A 20,890-nucleotide genomic window follows, 5' to 3' on the forward strand; every position below is an offset into this window, starting at 1 on the left:
GCTGTTCTAGGGTAGCATTTCTAGAACCAACAAAAGTTCTCCAGCCTGAAGTGTATTGCTTTCCATATATGCTGATCTGATAAATGTTTTTAGCATTCTCTATTTTTATTTCAGATTTCTAGTATCTGCAGGTTTTTGATTTTTCAGTCTTCTAAAGGACCTGAGTGTACTGGTTCTATTTTTTTTTGCAACTCTGAACATTCCATGTCATTTCCTAGTGCACTGATTACCAGGTTATTGAATTCAGTTTTGGAGGCATTCTACTCTTGGCTTTGTTCTGTCTGATAGTAAATTTTTTTTAATTTAAGGATACAGTGCGGAACAGGTCCTTCCAATCTTTGGGACTGCACCACTCAGTAACCCACTAACTTAAGCCTAACCTAATCACAGGATAATTTACAATGACAAATTAACCTACTAAACAATACATCTTTGGACTATGGGAGGAAGCTGGAGCACCTAGAGGAAATGCACATGGGAAGGAATGTATAAATTTAGAGGATGCTGGTATTGAACTCCAAACCCCAAGCTGTATTAGCATTATGCTACCCACTACATCATCATGGTGTTGAGCACAATTATGCGTTCATATACTCAATGTTTTTGTAGGTTGCAGTGGAGCAGAGGCCAGTACATGTTGCATTTGCCCCAATGTATTGTTTAAACCCATAACCCATAATCTGTTTAATGTTTCAGTGTTGTGAAGAAGGTGGCCCAGTACATGGCTGATGTGTTGGAAGACAGTAGGGACAAAGTACAAGAGAACCTTTTGGCCAGTGGAGGTAAATAGAAAACTCTTGAATCGCAGTGGAATTTTGCACTGTTAATCCTGCTTTCAGTTACATTCCTGCTTTCTTTTTAATAGGTTGTAGGAATTGAATTTCACCCATGTTCATGCATGAGTGATTATTGCATCTCTGAGACCAATGTTATCAAATGCTGGAATTTCATGATCAGTCCAGTTCGTATTTTATTTGCTGGAAACAATGATACTGAGCAGCCATTATGTAATTAAGATGCAGTAACAAAGCAGACATTTAGTGGGATGTTAATCAGTTATCATGCACTGGAGCAAGGGGAAGCTTTCCTATCATGCCATTGGAGAGGCAACAATGGGGGACAAAAAAAATGGAGGACATCATTGTTCACTTCAAAGAAGCCATCAGTATGCCAGAAATTTGGAGTGTCAAGGGGCAGAAGTGAGAGTAGTGTTATTACTAAGGAGAAGGTGTTTTGCTTGGGAAGTTGACATGTCTTAAATGTAGATAAGTCACCTGGACCACCAGGGTTTTGAAAGTGGTTGCCAAAGGGATTGTGGAGCCATCTTTCAAGAAATCACTGGACTCTGGAATGATTCCAGAGGACTGAAAAATTGCAAATGTTACACCTGCTTTAAGTAGGGAGGGTAGTAAAAGACAGGAAATTATAGGCCAATTAGCTTGACTTCAGTGGTTGGTAAGATGTTGGAGTCCATTATTAAGGATGAGGTTTTGGTGGATTTGGAAGCACATGATAAAGTAGGCTGAAGCCAGTATTGTTTTCTTCAAGAGAAATCTTGCCTCACAAATCTGTTGGAATTCTTTGAGGAACTAACAGACAGGATAGACAAAGGGTGCTCAGTGGATGTTTACTTCGATTTTTCAGAAGCCCTGTAAGGTACCGTACATGAAGCTGCTTAATAAGATGAGTCCATGGTATTACAGGAAAAATACCAATATGGACAGAAGATTGGCTGACTGGCAGGAGGCAAAGAATTGGAATAAAGGGGGTCTTTTCTGGTTGGCTGCTGGTGACTAGTGGTAATCTTCAGGGCCCTGTGTTGGGACTGCTTCTTTTCACATTATATTTCATTGATTTAGCTGATGGTTTTATGGCGAAGTTTGCAAATGACACAAAGATATGTGGAGAAGCAGGTAGTTTGCAGAAGGATGGATTAGGAAAATGGACAAAGGTGGCAGACAGTGTATGGAAGTATATGTTAGAAAGATAAAGGCATAGACTGTTTTCTAAACGGAGCATATTCAAAAATCGCAGGAAGACAATGAAGGCAATCCATTATCTGCATTAGGTATCTGTGATTTTGTTCATTTTCTGTCAATCAAAAGAACAAAATGGTGTACACTGAATTCTGTTAATAACTATTAGGAGCTAATATAAAAGTTTATAGTACTGTAATAGTGTTGGTAGTGTTCTAATTTCTGTATTTCATTCAATACATAATTTGTAATTCTGTTAAATGGTGGTTTGTCTTTTAGACCCTTATAACTATTTCATTGGAACTTTGGCTTTTTGAGGCAGCTGCTTACTTGGGCCATAATGTACTGGTCCTGATGTGTCCCAATTCACTAGAATGCATTGCTTGTGTCTGTACCTTAAATTGCAGCTTCAGTTGTGAAACAGACCTGTCCTGAAATGGCTGGGATAGATGTGCGACAAGGAGATTCATTGTCTTCCCAAAGGTTCTTTCAATGGGACAGAATCAGAATGTCCTATTAAATTGTGCGCATTGTTTATTTCTTGAAGACTGGTTCTTATTTTAGTTAATCCATAGTTATGCTATCAATAATGAAGGTTAAATCCTGTTTCAGCCAGCTCCACATGGTTCAAACAGATTCGGATCGGTTCAAACCAGAGCTTAAAGTAAAGTAACCTTTTGGAGATAGTGATCATAATATAACAGAATTCATCCTGCAGTTTAAGATGGCAAAGCCAAAATCTGATGTACCAGTATCATAGTGGAATAAAGAGAACTAAAGTTGTATGAGGAAGGAACAGGCCAAGGCTGATTGGAAAGGGACCCTAGCAGGGATGATGGCAGAAAAGCAATGGCTGGAGTTTCTGGGGAGAAGTTCAGAAGGCGCAGGATCAATTCATCCCAAAGAGTAAGTATCAAGGGAGGATGACGCAACAATGGCTGACAAGGGAAGTCAAAAATAGTATAAAAGCAAAAGAGGGAGCATATAATGTCACAAAAATAGTGTGAAACTGGAGGATTGGGAAGCTTTTTAAAAACAAAGCTAATAGAAGGCAATAATCAGTTAAAAGATGAACTACATAGGGTAAGCTAGCTCATAATAGAAATGAGGGTACTAAAAATTTTCAGATATAAAGAGGAAAAGAGAAATGAGCTTGGACATCGGACCACATGAAAATGTCGTTGGCGAGGTAATAATGGCGGAACAAAGAAATTGTGTATGTTGCTTCAGTTTTCCCTGTGTAAAACTCTATTTCCTGAGGAGACAGAGGTCCTTTAACATCTGCCAGACGATACTGAGGATGTTCTACGAGTCTGTGGTGGCCAGTGCTATCATGTTTGCTGTTGTGTGCTGGGGCAGCAGGCTGAGGGTAGCAGACACCAACGGAATCAACAAACTCATTCGTAAGGCCAGTGATGTTGTGGGGATGGAACTGGACTCTCTCACAGTGGTGTCTGAAATGAGGATGCTGTCCAAGTTGCATGCCATCTTGGGCAATGTCTCCCATCCACTACATAATGTGCTGGTTGGGCACAGCAGTACATTCAGTCAGAGACTCATTCCACCGAGATGCAACACAGACCTTCATAGGAAGTCATTCCTGCCTGTGGCCATCAAACTTTACAACTCCTCCCTTGGAGGGTCAGACACCCTGGGCCTGTAGGCTGGTCCTGGACTTATTTCCTGGCATAATTTACATATTACTATTTAACTATTTATGGTTTTATTATTTATGAAGCAACTGTAACGAAAATCCAATTTCCCCCGGGATCAATAAAGTATGACTATAATCTGTTCAGGAAATGGTTGTTGTCTTTTTTCATATTTTTAACTATATCATTTAAATAGTTGGGACAGCCACTTACTTGGGCCATAATATGCTGGTCATGATGTGTCCCAATTATCCAGAATCCACTGCTTGTGTTTGTACCCAAAATGTAGAGCTTTGGTTAGTGTTGATGGATGGCTCCATGAATATACAACTAACCGAAAGGACCGGTCCTGAGCTGGCTGGGATACATGTGCAATAGAACATTCATTGTCTTCCCCAAGTTTATTGGTGGGATTAAACTGTGTACAGGTTTTATTTCTTGAAGACTGATTCTTTTTGTTAATCTGTAATGTGATAACTCCAGAATTAAGTTTAAATTCGGTTTTGGCCAGTTCCATGTGGTTTAGATATGTTCAAACCAGTTCTGGTGGGTTCAAACTGGTTCCAGCGGGTTCAGACTGGTTCAATTGGATTCCAGCTGGTTCTGACTGGTTCAAATGGGTGGCTAGTTCAGAAGTGTTTTGGCCAGTTCACTGATTTTGACCTGTTCAGTCTGGATCAAACCAGTTTCAGCCAGTTTAAAGCAGAGCTTAAGATAAAGACCCTTTGGCGATTGATCATAACATGATAGAATTCACCCTGCAGATTGAGCTTGAGAGGCTAAAATCTGATGTACCAGTATTACAGTGGAGTAAAGGGATCTACAGTTGCATGAGAAAGAAGCTGGCCAAAGTTGATTGGAAAGGATAACTAGCAGGGATGATGCCAAAACAGCACTGGGAGCTTCTGGGAGAAATTTGGAAGGTGCAGGATAGATTGATCCCAAAGACGTAGTGGTATTATGAAAGGAGGGTGACACAACCATGGCTGACTGGGAAGGTCAGAGATGGCATAAAAACAAGAGAGGGCATATAATGCAAAAAATAGTGGGGAACTGGAGGATTGGGAAGCTTTTTATATATTAAAAAAAAACAAACAAAGCAACAGAAGGCAATTAAAAAGTAATAATCAGTGAAAAGATAAAGTTAATTATCTATGCTGCGTTCAGATTGGAGGACAGGATGACTCCAAGGTCAGCAAAAGCCGTGCTGTCCTGTGCCATCAGGAAGGTAAAGTGTGAGTATGCACAGAAAACCCACAGCCACCTTTGTGACACCATGGACATGCAGTGCATGTGGCCAGGCGTATAATCCATAACCAATTACAAGTTCACCCTGCACGTCAACAACAGTGGCGCCTCCCTTTTGGGCTGAATGTTTTCTATGCACGATTTGATCAATTGAATGTTATGACTGAGGTAAGCCCCCTTGCTTCTTGGGAACAGGCACCCTGTACAGCTGTAGCCCAGGTGAGGACGACGCTCGCCAGGTTAAACCCATGCAAAGCTGTAGGGCTGGACAACATACCTGGTTAGGTGCTGAGGACTATGTGAACCAGCTGACAGAAGTCTTAACAGACATCTTTAATATCTCTCTGAAACAGTGAACTGACCCTGCAGGCTTCATGGCAGCCACCAAAATTCTGGTGCCCAACAGAGCAATGGCATTTGCCTAAATGATTACCACTCAGTGCACTGATTTCAGAAATCATGAAGTGCTTTGAGTGGATGGTAAGAAATCATATAAAATCCCACCTTCCATCTACATTGGACTCTGTAGTTTGCCTACTGCTGAAGCTCCGGTACGCCTCCAGTGGAGTGCACTGACTCTGCCTCTCTAATGAATACCCTGCCATTACAGAGGCCTCGTCACTACGATAACAAACTGTTTATTTTGCTATTTACCTGTGCTGCACTTTACTACATACTGAATTGTATTTTATTAACTTATAGTATAATGTTTTGGTTTATGTACTATGTGTGAGGTATGTTGTGGGTGCACTATGGTCCAGAGGAAAGTTGTTTCATTTGGTTGTAAACTTGAACCTAAATACATTCACTATTTTCTCTTAGCTGTTAGTTTTCCGGTACTTTGTACTTTTCAAGTTCAAGTTTAATTGTCATTCAACCATTCATGACTACCATGAATACAGCCAAACAAAACAGTATTACTCTGGGGCAAACACAGCACCAACAGTCACACACAGCACATATAAGATGTCAGTAAAATAGTCACACAAAAAATATCGTCCAAGGTCCTGAATCCATTAATGTTGCAACAATCTACAATCAAACACAATACCGTTTGTTTTCTGTCCAGTGTGAACACTAGGGGCTGCACTGACTCCAGCCTGGACGCTGTGTCGTACCAACTCTGGTGAAATGCACCTGCTCCAACACCCCTCTCTTAGGCAGCTGTAAACTGGTGACACTGGCTTGAGGCCTAGTCCTTGCTACGATCAAGGCCACGCAGCTCTCCTGCCAGCGGCCAATGAATCAGACTTGCAGCGTTCCATATTAACAATGTCCAACAGGGTCTTGTGATCACAGGAAAAGCAACCAAGATGAGCACTTGCTGTTAGATTCCACACCGCCTTCATGTGCCAACTCCTCTGATGCCTCTGTGACACAGGCAGGAGCACGATCTGAACCAAGTCCAGCTCCTTTAGTTTCTCCATCAATGAGCAACTTGCTGATGGGGCAGTACTTTAAATTCTTAATGCCCAGTAGGATCTTGCGATTGTAACAGATGCATTTAAAAAAGATAATAACACCTTTGGTTGGCCACATAGAAGCCACTGCGATTGACTGCACCAACATCTTAGCAGAAGCACACTCTTACTGTTGGGCTTTGGTTTACATATCTCAATTTAATTTTCACTTTTTTTTTACTTGAGTTCTGTATTGTAATTTACCTACTGATCCTCTTGGTGAAATCTTGTTAGTTCTCTGCAATATCCAAAATTAAGTTGTGTGTGAGAACAGCTGTAATTAACTTTATACACCTTGAAGAAATTAGTTTTGTTACAAGGATCACCCCTTTTAAAAATGATCAGTGAGGTACAGAAAATCTGTGCTTATTGGCAAGTAACTTCTATTGTTTCAACTAAAAAGCGTGTAGGTTCACACACTATCTACCTGTGTGCACCCTACGAGAACCACTGACACTCCATGAACAGTAAATGAAGAGAAAAGGTATTACCCGGGAGAGGAGTCTACGCTGGCCAGGCGTTCCTCATGGTCCCGATCTCCACGTGTCTGTGGGGTCCTCCTTATCCGCCATGGTTGGTCTCTGGCTGCTGGAGAGTTATCGCCCCAGCGTTTTTGGAGCACCTGAGTCTTGTACGGTTCCTCACTAATTGAACCATTGGATCTCCACCCTATTGGCTCAATGTCACCTGACCGACCTGGTTCATCATCTTACTGGTCACTGTACGGGGCTGCAACCAACATTGTTTCATGGTTCTACCCATTCTAGCCTTGTGTATTTGTGTCTTTACACTCTGACTGGTCCAAGCCAGTTAAATGAGGCAACCCAGACAAAGGCTACGTCCACACTAGACCGGATAAATCGGTAACCAAAGCTTTTTTTCTTTGTTTCGACCCTCTGTCCACACTGAAATGGCATTTTCCTCCCCCGAAAACGGAGCTTTTCTAAAACGCTCTCCAGAGTGTGTAAATCTGAAAACGCCGGTTGGGTGGTGTAGTGTGTACGGGGTAACTGGAGCTTTTTAAAAATGCTGTCATGATGTACCGGAATAGATGGTGGCAGCAGCGCTGCATTTCATTGTTTTCTTGAACGCGTATAGCGTTCTTTATAGCAGTCAAGGATGTCATTGTATTTGGTTTGGCACGACACGACTCCCAGTCCACGTTCTTGCTGACTTTGTAGTCGTTTGTAACTCGCAGAAGCAGCTCGACTTCATCGTCTGTCCAAACGAAGTCTGGTCTGCTTTTTCCAGCAGAGGTTTTCTTTGTATTCCTCAAAGACAGACATTGTTGAAAACGTCGCTGTTTTTGTAGGTACTCTAGTTTTTGACCAATGGAAATAGCACAACGCGGCCGCGGAAACGGAAATAGTATACGGTTTTCTCTTCGCTTGTTTTTTGTAGATGTGCCCTGCACATGCCCAGCAGGAGGAGATTCGCCCAAATACCCATTTTAATGTGGACAGAGGTATTTTCAAAAACACCAGCATTTTCAAAATTATCCGGTCTAGTGTGGACGTAGTCAAAGTCTAAAGAGATTACAGATTGTTTCTTTTGTAGGTCTGGCATTTTGCATAACAAGTAGCTACTCCTCTGAGAATGGTCCTAGATTTATTGCTCTGATTAACTGTCCCAGAGTCAAGAATCAGTTCAGAGTCCACACCCTTTACATGACAAATGGCTACTTGTTTGAGAATGGTCTCAGGTTTAGCAGATCATTACCTGAAGCTTCCTGTGTCCACATTCAGTTGGTCTGATTAGGTTGTCCAACAGCAAGAATCAATTCAGAGTCCGCAAAATGGAGGGGAAAACAAAGACAACTGGCTTGCCTGCTTCCCCTGTCCTTGATCAGACTCTATTTCTTCTGGCCCACAGTTTCCTTGTAACTCAACCACTACTGCCGGAACTTTCTTTTCATGTTGATATTGCTGCTTTAATTTCTCTCAAAATATGCCTCTTCCATTATTGAAATCTGGAGTCATGAAATTTACAGATTCTTGTCTTTTAATAGTCATGATGTTAGTTTGCAGATAGTGCAAGATGGTAACAATCTGACTAAATCAGAAGTACAGATTTATAACAATTTACTATAAACCGTTTATTGTTTTCTATCAACAAGCACATTTGTACCTTTTCATTAAAATTGATATTTTGGTTACAAATCTACTATCATTTTTAAGGTAGAATTTGATGTAAATATATTCATGTATCTTACAATTATAGTCATTACTTTGTAGTTTAACTTCTGCGCATTATAATTCTCGTTACTGGAATCTTAAGTGTAGAACTATAATCTTCGTGCCCTTTTGTTGATCCACTTATTTCAGCATTCATTAGAATTGGCCAACTGTTTGCTTTTAAAAAAGACTTATTTTTGTTCCCCTTGTAGTGAGGAAAAATGAACTACAGGTGTTTGTGTGTGTGTGTGTGTGCGCTTTTCATAATCTTTAGTCAGGAGTTTCTTTGCAACTGTAGTGCTTCAAATCTTTGTTTTTATATTCCACATTGGCGACGGTTCTCTGGTTCACCAAACTCCAGTATGTAATATGGAGGTGCAAGACTGATGTACCATATTTCATCTTGCTGAAACCTAACAGAAGCTTCAAATTCCTCTGGAGTATTAGGTTTGCCATTATAGTTCCTTGATTTTATTTGTTATTTGGAGACATGGCATGGTAACAGGCACTACAGCTTGGAGTGTAAAACTGCAGTTTCTTCCACCAGGTTGCTACATGAATCCAAATTTTGCTTGCACTTCAGGCAACTAATGCATTACTGAGTTCATATGAAAGAAGTTAACTGGGGCTTCATAACGGTTTTAGTTATTTTAAGTACAAGAGATTCTTCAGATTCTGGAAATGCAGAGTAATGCAGACAGTGCTGGAGGAACTCAAGAATTTTGTGTATGGTACCCTGATTTATTTATTTTGAAGTTTGGTGTACTAGTAAGTGCAATATAGTAATAAGTAACCAAAATGACATTTATTTAGCAGAAGTGTTTTATGTTGAATAAGCTGGTGCTTTACTAATGGTGATCGACCACAGTATTAGCAGAATCAACATGCTACATTCACCTTTGAATCTCCAAAAATGTTGAATAAACTCTTCTCAGGCTTCCAGCCAGGTACAGGTATCAATTATAACCAATGTTTCGATGACAAACTCTGCCATCTTCATCAGGGATGATGTCTGGGCATGCCTAGTCCAGTGGTATTTATACTCATGTAGTCTGTTACTCCTGATTTGATGAGAACTAACCAATCAGGTTTCCATTCTCCCACCTTGTTTACAATCAAATTTCAGTTCTAAGAGCGAGACCCTCAGCTTTGTTAAAATTCTTTTCCTCTTAAGTTTATTTCAATGGCTTCCTTCACCAGGCAGTCCCAAAAGCCATTGGTGTTGAAGTCAGTCCTATGGCCAGTGCAAATTCAGTGTCTGCTACCACCAATTTCTCCGGGTAACCCAAATGGATACACTTTGTGTTCTCCTTGATGTGGGTTTCTACTGTGCATCCCATCTGGCTGATACTGTATACGCTGCTCCACGTTCACAGGGAATCCGTAAACGCCAGCTAACCTGAGTCCCAGCACTAGATCCTTTTTCCAACAATGTCTTTTATACCTTAAAGTACATATTGATCCATATCTGCTTCAATTACAGGTTTCCCCTGCCATCCGAAGGTAGAGCGTTCCTATGAAACGGTTCGTAAGCTGGAATGTCGTAAAGCGAAGAAGCAATTACTATTTATTTATATGGGAAAAATTTGTGAGCGTTCACAGACCCAAAAAATAATCTACCAATCATGTCAAATAACACATAAAACCTAAAATAACAGTAACATATAGTAAAAGCAGGAATGATATGATAAATACACGGCCTATATAAGGTAGAAATACTTTTCCACAATCATTGCTGCACTGTTCTCCGTAGCGAAAATCTCACGCAGGCGCTCTCGGCAGAAACACGGCGCAAGCGCTCTCGGCAGAAACACTCTGTCCAGTAACCTTTAAGCTATGAAGCTGCCAAATCATACCAAATACCGCATAAAAATACACAGCCTATATAAAGTAGAAATAATGTAGGTACAGTGTAGTATCACTTACCGGAATTGGGGAAGACAGCACCGAGCACACTGATGATGGTGTGTTAGGCTGAGTCGTTGGAGGTTGGGGTTGTGCAGTGGCCCCCCCCCCCAGGCCGCCGACCGATACTGATCCACGAAGAATGCAGCGGTGCAGAAGTAGCCGGGACACACCCAGCACATCTTTAAGAAAAAAGCCAAAATAAACAAGCTAATTGATTAGGTGCCACCCGGCATGTAAATGTCGGCCCAGATCAGAGACGACGCAATCAGCAATTGCCTCTGATCTGGGCCGACATTTACGTGCCTAGTGGCACCTAATTAATTAGCTTGTTTATTTCAGCTTTTTTCTTAAAGATGTGTTGGGTGCGTCCCGGCTACCACTGCATTCTCCGCGGCAATGTATTGGTCCGCAGTCCAGGGGTTGGGGTGGTGGGATACTGGGGTGTCATCTCATTGTCGTCTGTTTCCATCAGGGCAGGCAGGTCATCTTCATGTTCAGTTCCTAGACGACTTCACTTTCGGTCTGTTCGCTACTGCATTCGGTTTTGATTGTTATCCTTTCCTCTTCCAATTGCATCAGCTCTTCATCTATCAGTTCTTGGTCATGGGATGCCAAAACCTCTTCAACATCATCTTCGTCAACTTCCACAAGCCAAACTCACTTTGTCCTTACTTTGTTCACCACGATCGAAACGCTTAATTATGTCTAGTTTTATGCTAAGTGTAACACCCTTATGAGCTCTTCTAGGCTTTTCCGATACCTTAGAACTCATCTTGCTAACGGATGCTCAAAATAAATCGACATAAAGCACAGATGCTCACATGCACGTGTTTAAGCAATGCTGGCTAGAATGCAGTTCCGGGGGAGGAGCTTGGGGCGCGCGCTGTCTTTTATCGTGTGCTGCCTTTTTTCATAACAGTGGAAACGCCTTCTGTTAGCGAAAACAGGTAACTAATGTAGGTCTTTCGTAACAACAAGGTGTCATAAGGCGAACGTTCGAAAAGCGGGGGACACCTGTACATCCTGAAATGCTTTTTCTTCGCAACTATCCGCAAAAACAGAGGAGTGCCCCCAAAAATGAAAGTTAAATGTTAGAACCCCAAAGTACCTCGCAGTTCCTGTCCTTCCCGTGTATAAGCAGCAGCAAAGCAACAATCCCCCTCCCCAAAGACTACTTGTTCACCCGGTATTTGACATACCACAGACGCGTGCATTTGACATACCACAGACGAGTTAGTAAGAGATTTGAAAGTGGGAGGGGGAGGGGGGAGATCCAAAATGATAGGAGAAGACAGGAGGGGGAGGGATGGAGCCAAGAGCTGGACAGGTGATTGGCAAAAGTGATATGAGAGGATCATGGGACAGGAGGCCCAGGGAGAAAGACAAGGGGGGGGGGAACCCAGAGGATGGGCAAGGGGGATGGGGTTAGTGAGAGAAAGAATGTGTGTATAAAAATAAATAACGGATGCTCACTACCCCATCCGTTATTTATTTTTATACACACATTCTTTCTCTCGCTAACCCCATCCGTTATTTATTTTTATACACACATTCTTTCTCTCACTCGTCCAACTTATTATTCTCCGTAACTTCCGCCACCTCCAACGGGATCCCACCACTAAGCACATCTTTCCCTACCCGCCCCCCCCCCGCTTTCCTCAGGGATCGCTCTCTACGTGACTCCCTTGTCCATTTGTCACCCCCATCCTTCCCCACTGATCTCCCTCCTGGCACATATCCTTGTAAGTGGAACAAGTGCTACACATGCCCTTACACTTCCTCCCTTACCACTATTCAGGGCCCCAGACAGTCCTTCCAGGTGAGGCGACACTTCACCTGTGAGTCGGCTGGGGTGATATACTGCGTCCAGTGCTCCCGACGTGGCCTTCTATATATTGGTGAGACCCGACGCAGACTGGGAGACCGCTTTGCTGAACACCTACGCTCTGTCCGCCAGAGAAAGCAGGATCTCCCAGTGGCCACACATTTTAATTCTACATCCCATTCCCATTCTGACATGTCTATCCACAGCCTCCTCTACTGTAAAGATGAAGCTACACTCAGGTTGGAGGAACAACACCTTATATTCCATTTGGGTAGCCTCCAACCTGATGGCATGAACATTGACTTCTCTAATTTCCGCTAATGTCCCACCTCCCCCTCATACCCCATCTGTTATTTATTTTTATACATACATTCTTTCTCTCACTCTCCTTTTTCTCCCTCTGACTATACCCCTTGCCCATCCTCTGGGTTCCCCCCCCCACCTTGTCATTCTCCCTGGACCTCCTGGCCCATGATCCTCTCATATCCCCTTTGCCAATCACCTGTCCAGCTCTTGGCTCCATCCCTACCCCTCCTGTCTTCTCCTATCATTTTGGATCTCCCCCCCCCCCCCACTTTCAAATCTCTTACTAACTCTTCCTTCAGTTAGTCCTGACGAAGGGTCTTGGCCTGAAATGTTGACTGTACCTCTTCCTAGAGATGCTGCCTGGCCTGCTGCGTTCACCAGCAACTTTGATGTGTGTTGCTTTGAATATTCAATGGGTTTCAATGAGATCTCCCCTCATTCCAATCTGTGAGTTCTCCTTGTAATTTTTGCCCTGAGCATTGCTTTTACACTTCTCCATTTAAATGTCACTTTCTTGTAGCTTTACATTCTTGTAAATAGCCTACCTATAACTTTACATCTCAGCTTTGCAGAGGTCACTAATTGCAATTACTTCTCAGTTAAGCTGCTCAACTGCAATGTTATTTGATTTGTCTCTTGTGGCTCACATAATGCTCTGACCCTTTTAGTCAGGAGGTTGTGGTGTGTAGTTTCAGTCATGAGATTTAAGCACTTTGTCTAGATAGGCATGCCAGCCCAGTGCTGGATTGTTCTGCATGAGAATCAAAACTGGTAGCGTTAAGTTGGTTCTATTATCCATTCCTCAATGCCCTTGAGAATTCAGTGGTGAGCTGGTTTCTTGAACTATTACAGTGTTTCTGAAGAAGATTTTCCCACAAGGATATTGGAAATTGGATTTAGATCCATTGCCAGTGAAGGAACAGTGATATATTTCTAAGTCAGAATTGTGTGATACTAAAGGAACCTGCAAGTTGTGGGGGTGCAGAGTGCCTCCTGAGCTTGCTGTCATTGGTTTGAGTGGTGCTGTTAAGATCAGCAGTGTGATTTGTTGATGGTGTACGTAGCAATCACATTGTGCAAGGGAATTAATATATGGAGTGGAGTACCATCTATCAAAGTTGCACTATTATACGTGGTATTGTGCATCTGAAGCTTTTAATATTTGTTGCAGACACTTGTGCTTTTCTGTTGCATTTGCTATCTATTCTGTTGCAGCATCAAAAAAAAATAGAAGGACTTTCCTTTATACAGTGTCCTTTACAACCTTCGGATATTTCAAAGCTCTTTCCAGCCAGCAGAGACTTTGCTATTGAATGTAGGAAAGTTAGATGCAAAAGATTTAGTTGCAAAATTTTAATGAAGAATAGGGTTTTTCATTTATCATGTATATCAGTGGACCACTGGTTACCATGTTTTAAAAGTATCTCATTCATTGTTTGGTTTAAGATAGTGTTGGTGAAGCACAGCAACGACTTGCTGGCAGTAAACAAAACTATAAACTACATTATTTATCACTCTTTTTCTCAGAAACTATGACTGCAATCAATAGCCTGTAACTTTCCCTTTGGAGTTGAGCTTTTAAACTGCCTTTATGACCTGACATTTTTGTAGTGTGAACATTTTTGTAGTGTAGTCTCGAAGGTGCAGGATGGTTGTGACGTGGCGGGTTTGGGCCTAATCAAGGAGATTGGGCCTGTGTCTGAGAGCGGGTAATTGGGCAATGTTTGGCCATTGCTTGAGTGGACTTGGAAGCGATTCGAAGCGGCAAAACCGAGATGAGGCAGAGTCAAGACAGCGGGGCCCAGGCTAGAGAGCGAGGAATGACCCACCGTTTGGCTGATTTAAGCACTGGGCCAGATGGGAAGGTCAGGTATGGGCCAAGTTAAGCCAGCGGAGCCTGGGCCCGAGATTGGTCGAAGCAGTAGGACCTAGGTCCAAGAAGGAGGAACGACCTGATGTTTGGCTGCTTTTAAGCACAGTGCCAGATTGTAAAGGTCAGGGTGCCTGCACCAGAGGAGAGGGATAGGCTGGTGTTCAGCTTGCTGCTCGGTGAAGTTACCTGGTCTCTGTACTGAACTGGGGCTGTGGACTGCAGCTAATAGGCTCCTGAATTGGCTGCAAAGATGACTGTCTTTGTGGCTGTGAACTCACTTTCGTGAACTTCATTTCTGAATGTTATTTACTTCTATTGTTTGCACGATTTGTTTTTTCTTCCTGTACATTAGGTGTTTGGTAGTCTTTTTTTAAAATGGGTTTTAGTGAGTTTCTTCTGTGGCTGCCTGTAAGAAGATTGATCTTAGTTTTGTGTATAATATATATAGTTTGATAATAAATGTTCTTTGAACTTTGTAAAACATTTTGAAATCTCTGGTACTATGTAAATACAAGTTATTGAGTTATATTTGCTACTCCTCTGACAAAAAATGTGATCGTTCAAATATTTGTGCAGCATTGAGACATTGAGAACAGATTATATTGATTGTTAGCTGGCAGTTCTGTAGAGAAACTGTAGAATACGGAGAAAATGGGGACGTGTGAACTGCATAGTACATAATTTTCTGGGGGTGGGGGTAATTGGTTGTTCCTAATTTTATTGAGCCAAGAGTCTCTTTGCACCTGGCCTGTCAGCTTTAAGTAAGACATGTCAGGTCTATAAGCAGTTTCCTATCTTTTCTTCTGAATGGATTGCTGACTTTTGTGTAAGTCTGTTTTAATTTCATTTAAATATGAATATTTTGAATTTGTTGAATGTGGCAAAGTTTATAGTCATATTTTTCATTTGGTTTTTTAAGTGTTTCCATAAACTTGTTGTTACAATGAAAAAAAGCATGAGCAGTTAGAATGTAATAGCATTAACAACTGGGTTTGCTGGTGGATGTGTCTCACTGCACAGTTTGGGGTCTGCTGGCACTTTCTGTTGGTTCTGCTTCATAGATTACCCATGTCAGTGAGGATTTGGGATTGCTGTGAGTTGCTTGCAGTCAGTGCAAACCTTTAGATCCTGCAGCAGGTGAACTCAAGTGCAGGCCTGCTCATGGATGTTCCAGCCCAACTACATTTATATCTGTGTGAAATGCTGTCTGACCTGAATCAATACACTGAATGTATGTTTTGGTCGTCTTCTGCTGTAGCCCATCCACAAGACATAGGAGCAGAATTAGGCCATTTGGCACATCAAGCCTGCTCTGCCATTCCAGACATCCCACCTCTCCTGTAAGTTCCGGGAGTCTCCCGCATGTTGATAGCAGCTCGTTGACGCCCGCAAATTATATACAATATCCCAGAAATGAGATCGAGAGCGTAAGGGAGATTGAGAGCAGAAGCAAGAGTGAGCATGCTGATTGGTCTCTCTTTGTGCTAAGTGGACCTATCAGTTTTCTTTGTGGGCAGGCTTTACAGTCAATCTCTGTCTCTCCATCACTTCAGTTTCGTGTCCTGCACCGCCATGGCAAAGTGTTTCGAAAAAAGAAAATAAAAAACGCACTTCACCCCAGACTACACTAAAGTGTACCCCTGCCTAATAGGGGTCAAAAATAATGACAGTGTTGCTCGCTGCACTGTTTGCAACAGTGACTTTTCTATTGCCCATGGTTGGGTTAGGACTGTAAAGGACATGTTGAGGTGAGTTTAACAGGTGTCATTCATTCCTTAGCATAACATGTTACTTAAACTAGCTGGCTAGCTGCTAAGGAGCTACTCTATTGATGTCCTACGTGATCAGGCCAAACTCCCTGTAGACATGCTTAAAGTTGTAATAGAATTAAAAAACGACTCCATGATAATACATAAGCACATATTTTAATGTCACATTTTCTGCATATACCGAGTTTACAGATTACAGATTGGTTTACAGATTAGACAAGATCACTAAACAAAGTATTACATAAGTCAATATAATAAGGATACACCTTATGCTTTTATTTCTTTTAGAGACCACAACATATTAGGGAGGCTAATCGCAGGGAAGGCTGCTCAAGTATTTCACAGTTCTTTTCAGCAGAGCCACATCACAGTACAAGGAAAGTTTGCAAAAGAAATAGAAAAGCTATTTGCATTAACATTGAGATTGTCAACAAAATACTCAACAAGGAATATATATATATATGTGTGTATATTTGTGTATGTATGTGTATGTATATGTGTGTATGTATGTGTATATGTATGTATGTGTATGTATGTGTGTATATATGTGTGTATGTGTGTGTATGTATATGTGTGTGTGTATATGTATATGTGTATATATGTATGTATATATGTATGTGTGTGTGTAAATAGTTTCAACATGTGTCAAATAAATTGTTGTGTTCTTCATAATCAAATATCCCGTATACATGCGGCCTTGGAGGTCGATCGGGGGGTGGGGGTGGGATATGGGGTTTCGGGGGTCGGGGTGCTACCTCCCTGAAATTGTGGTGCTATCTCCCTGAAATGAGTTTTTGCAGGGTGGGATGTCTGCCAATCAGTCATGGCTGATTTTTTTTTTCCCCTCCTCAGCCTCACTCCCCAGCCTTCTCCCCATAACCTTTGATGTTGTGTCCAATATAGAACCTATCAAGCTCTGCCTTAAATACATTCAACGACCTGGCCTCCACAGCTGCCTGTGATAATAAATTCCACAAAATAAACTCTACTTAAAGGTTTAATGTGTTGTGTGTTTAGAGATGCTTTTCTGCACACCACTGTTGTAACACGTGGTTATTTGAATTACTGTTGCCTTTCTGTCAACTTGATCCAGTCTGGTCATTCTCCTCTGACCTCTCTCATTACAAGGTGTTTTCGCCCACAGAACTGCTGCTCATTGGATGAGTTTTGCATCATTCTCTTTAAAGAGACTATTGTGCATGAAAATCCCAGGAGATCAGTAGTTTCTGAGATACTCAAACCACCCCGCCTTGCACCAACAATCTTCCCACGGTCATAGTCACTTGGATCACATGTCTTCCCCATTCTGATGTTTGGTCTGAACACCAACTGAACCTCGACCATGTCTGCATTCATTTATTCATTGAGTTGCTGCCACATGATTGGCTGATTAGATATTTTTCATTAACAAGCATATGTACCTCATAAAGGGACCACAGATATATTCAAATAATTTGATAATATTTGTAAAACATTTTGATTTGTATACTGATTTGAAATTGTGCATTGCTACAACATGGTAATTGCACACATTGCATTTCTTCCCATTATTAAACTGAACAAGACTATTACGTTTGTTCTAACAAACACCTGAAGTTTTTAACCACATTTTTAAAACAACTTTTTTTTTAAATTTTAGTTGACTTGGTTACCTATATCACAAGGTTTCAATGGGACATGGCAAAGTATCCAATCAAACAGTCTCTGAAAAACATTTCTGAAATCATCACCAAGGTTGGTGTCATTTAGATTATTTCTTGAACTTAATGTCGCTTTAATATAAATACTATGGTCATTTAATTTCCTTGCGGCAATTTTGGAACATTTTGGGTTTACTTTTGTTTTATTTAAGAAAAAAAAAGTGAAATTGTAATGTTCAAAATGGAGATGCTTTGTTGATATTTTTGTTTTGGATACTTGTATGATAAGGGAATTTAGAAATGTAAATATGTTTTATTTCATATGCTGTCTACTTAAGTTCAAATTCTTTAAAAAAAAAATGACTCAGTCTGGGTTAGATACACTTTGTCTTGACTAGGGTTATCCTCCCAACTATAAGAGCTAAATTATAATTTGACATGAGCTAAGCTTTTAGTCAGTAAATTTGCTAAAGTTGGTGTTATTAAAAGATGTAATGCTCTTAAAGGCACCTGCTTGTACAATGTCTATCACATATTTATATTCATTCTGGGGATGTTGATGTTGGTAGCAAGGGCAGTATTTATTGTCCATTCCTCTGTGTCCTTGGGAAGGTAGTGGTGAGCTGCTTTCTCTTGTCCATTCCTCTGTGCCTTTGAGATGGTAGTGGTGAGCTGGTTTCTTGAACTTCTGCAGTGCTTCTGAACAAGTTTCCCAGAAGGATATTAGAAAATAGATTTGGATCTATTGTTAGTCAAGGAACAGTGATATATTTCCAAGTCAGAATGGTGTGACACTGAAGGGAACCTGCAAGTTGTGGTTTTCCCATGTGCTTCCTGAGTGTGTTAGATTGATTTGAGTGGTGCTGTTAAGAGTAGCAATGCAATTGGTGGAATTGTGTGCTTAGCAGTCACATTGTGCCAGGAAATTAATGTATGCAGTGGAGTATCAGCTATCTGGGTTGCATTGTTCTACCTGGTAGTGCAAGTGTGATCACTTGAGGCAAGTATGTTCTCCTAAGGGGTTGTCTATTGGTGGGTTCTTGGGTGGCTGTTGTGGCCCTCACCTGAGTGTTGGGGTATATTCCCTTCATAGAGAACATCTGTCCATGACTCTTTTTAATGTGGGCAGGCTGATGTGTAGGCCTTGACAGATCGGGGCCGGGGTCCAGTGGTACATAATGCAAGACAACTAGGAATTCTTCATTGCCACAGCCTTCCTCTGGCCTCACTGCCATTATGGTGTGCCGATATCATCATCTGCCAGTCCCACCCTTGAAGTTTTGGTTGGATCGTTGTTTGTTTGGAACCTTACTGCCATGGGTGACCCTACCAGAAGCTAAGCGCCAGGTAGCTAAACTGCAGATGGCACCACTCTCAGGATCTCAGGAACTCAAGTCTGTCCATCATGATCAGGTGACAATCCTCGGAGCGAAATCTGCATGGTATCAGGCATCTGAAACTTTCAGCAGTTGTTGCAATCAGACACTAGTGCTTTTCTGTTGCATCAGCTGTCTATGTCATTTCTCAGTGATAATAGAAGGATGCATTCGTTACCTGAATCTTCAGAAGTAACTGGTGGTTATCTGTATACTGTCCAAACTATTTGCAGGGAATGTGACATTTTTAGCTCTCCACAATGAATTCTCTTTTGATGGTATTTAATTGTTTTGAATTCATGTGTTCAAGGAGTAAGGGTTGAAATGAAGGTGATTATGCACTTGTTCTGGTCAGCAGTGTGCTTCTGGCAAATTATTCCAAGGATTGCATTCAGCTTGTTTTTTTTTAAAAGGAATATTCTGAGATGGAGATATCCAAGATACAGATTTATTTATCATGTGTACATCGCATACAGTAAAATGCATTGTGTTAACAATCAACACCCAAGGGTGTGGTGGTGTATGCCTGCAAGTGTCGCCACACATTCTGGTGGCAAAATAGCATGCCGACAATGCTTGGTAGAACAACACAAAACACAACAAGCGACAAAACAATCCCTGTTCTTCCCTCACAATGCACATATGTAGTCCTCCAACCCCAGGACAGGCTATCGTCTGTCTCAACCTGCCTGTGGACTCAAACTCGCAGATAATGGGCCTTGGACTACTTTTGGAGTGGTTCACAATTTAAATCAGTACATCATCCCAATGTATGCTCTGCTTAGTAGTGAATTTATTGTCCTAGATCCTTTTAATCGAATTTGGCATGGAGTGAAATTTAATTTTAGGTTGCATTTCAATTAATTTAATAATAAACATTCTAGATTAATTTAATCAATTGATAAAACTGCTTCAATTCAACTGTAACTAGTAAAGAACAAGATATAATTTCATCAGATGAGAAGTGAGTCCCAGCAAGATTGTTCTGTTCTGAATTGATAGCTCCAACCAGCAAGATTTGCTGCATTGCCTAAAATGCTAGTCTATAGATACATAACCAATTGTGTATCACTAGATTTAATATTCAGTGACATTTGTTATTAGATTGGGGCCAGTCTGTGGCCATGTACCACTATAAAAGTCTAGGAGAGGCTGCTAGTACCTGGCGGTCAGTTCACCAAATCACCTGTTTGGCCTTCAGATAGCTTGATCTGTCAAATAGCTTTTCATCTGTGTCTAAATACTTTTGATTATAGACATTTAAAAACATTTATCTGTATTTCTTCATTAAAATTCATATTTAAATGCAGAACTTTTGTATATTGATTTAAAATATAAATACAAAGCGAAGGGTAGAAATAAGTAGTTGCCCCTTATTTGTCTTTTTGAATAAAGATCAACGATGCCATTGAAACGAATAGGGCCATTTCATTTTATTATTTATTTAGAGATACAGCTCAGTAACAAGCCTTTCTGGGAGCCCAACGACCCCCAATCAACCATGTGGGTAGAAACTGGAGAATCCAGAGGAAACCCATGCAGTCACGGGAAGAATGCATAAACTCCTCACGACAGCAGCGGGAATTGAACCTAGGTCACTGGTGCTGATACACTACCGTATAATTGTGATGTTATTCCTCTCCACGCCTCGTGGCGCATCAGGCAGCAGCCTTGCCATTTCTT

At 41.3% G+C, this 20,890-nt stretch overlaps 1 protein-coding gene across 1 annotated transcript in view; it reads left to right on the top strand.

Annotated features, from left to right (window-relative positions):
• The window catches only part of atp6v1c1a (ATPase H+ transporting V1 subunit C1a), a 97,747-nt gene that overhangs the window by 31,445 nt on the left and 45,412 nt on the right, over window positions 1-20,890 (top strand). The window contains exons 4-5 of the mRNA XM_063055542.1: window positions 697-782; window positions 17,831-17,925. Of these exons, the coding sequence (XP_062911612.1) occupies window positions 697-782; window positions 17,831-17,925 (181 nt within the window). The remainder of the gene's footprint in view (window positions 1-696; window positions 783-17,830; window positions 17,926-20,890) is intronic.

Source organism: Mobula hypostoma, chromosome 1 (assembly GCF_963921235.1).
Source record: "Mobula hypostoma chromosome 1, sMobHyp1.1, whole genome shotgun sequence".
Lineage (NCBI taxonomy): Eukaryota > Metazoa > Chordata > Chondrichthyes > Myliobatiformes > Myliobatidae > Mobula > Mobula hypostoma.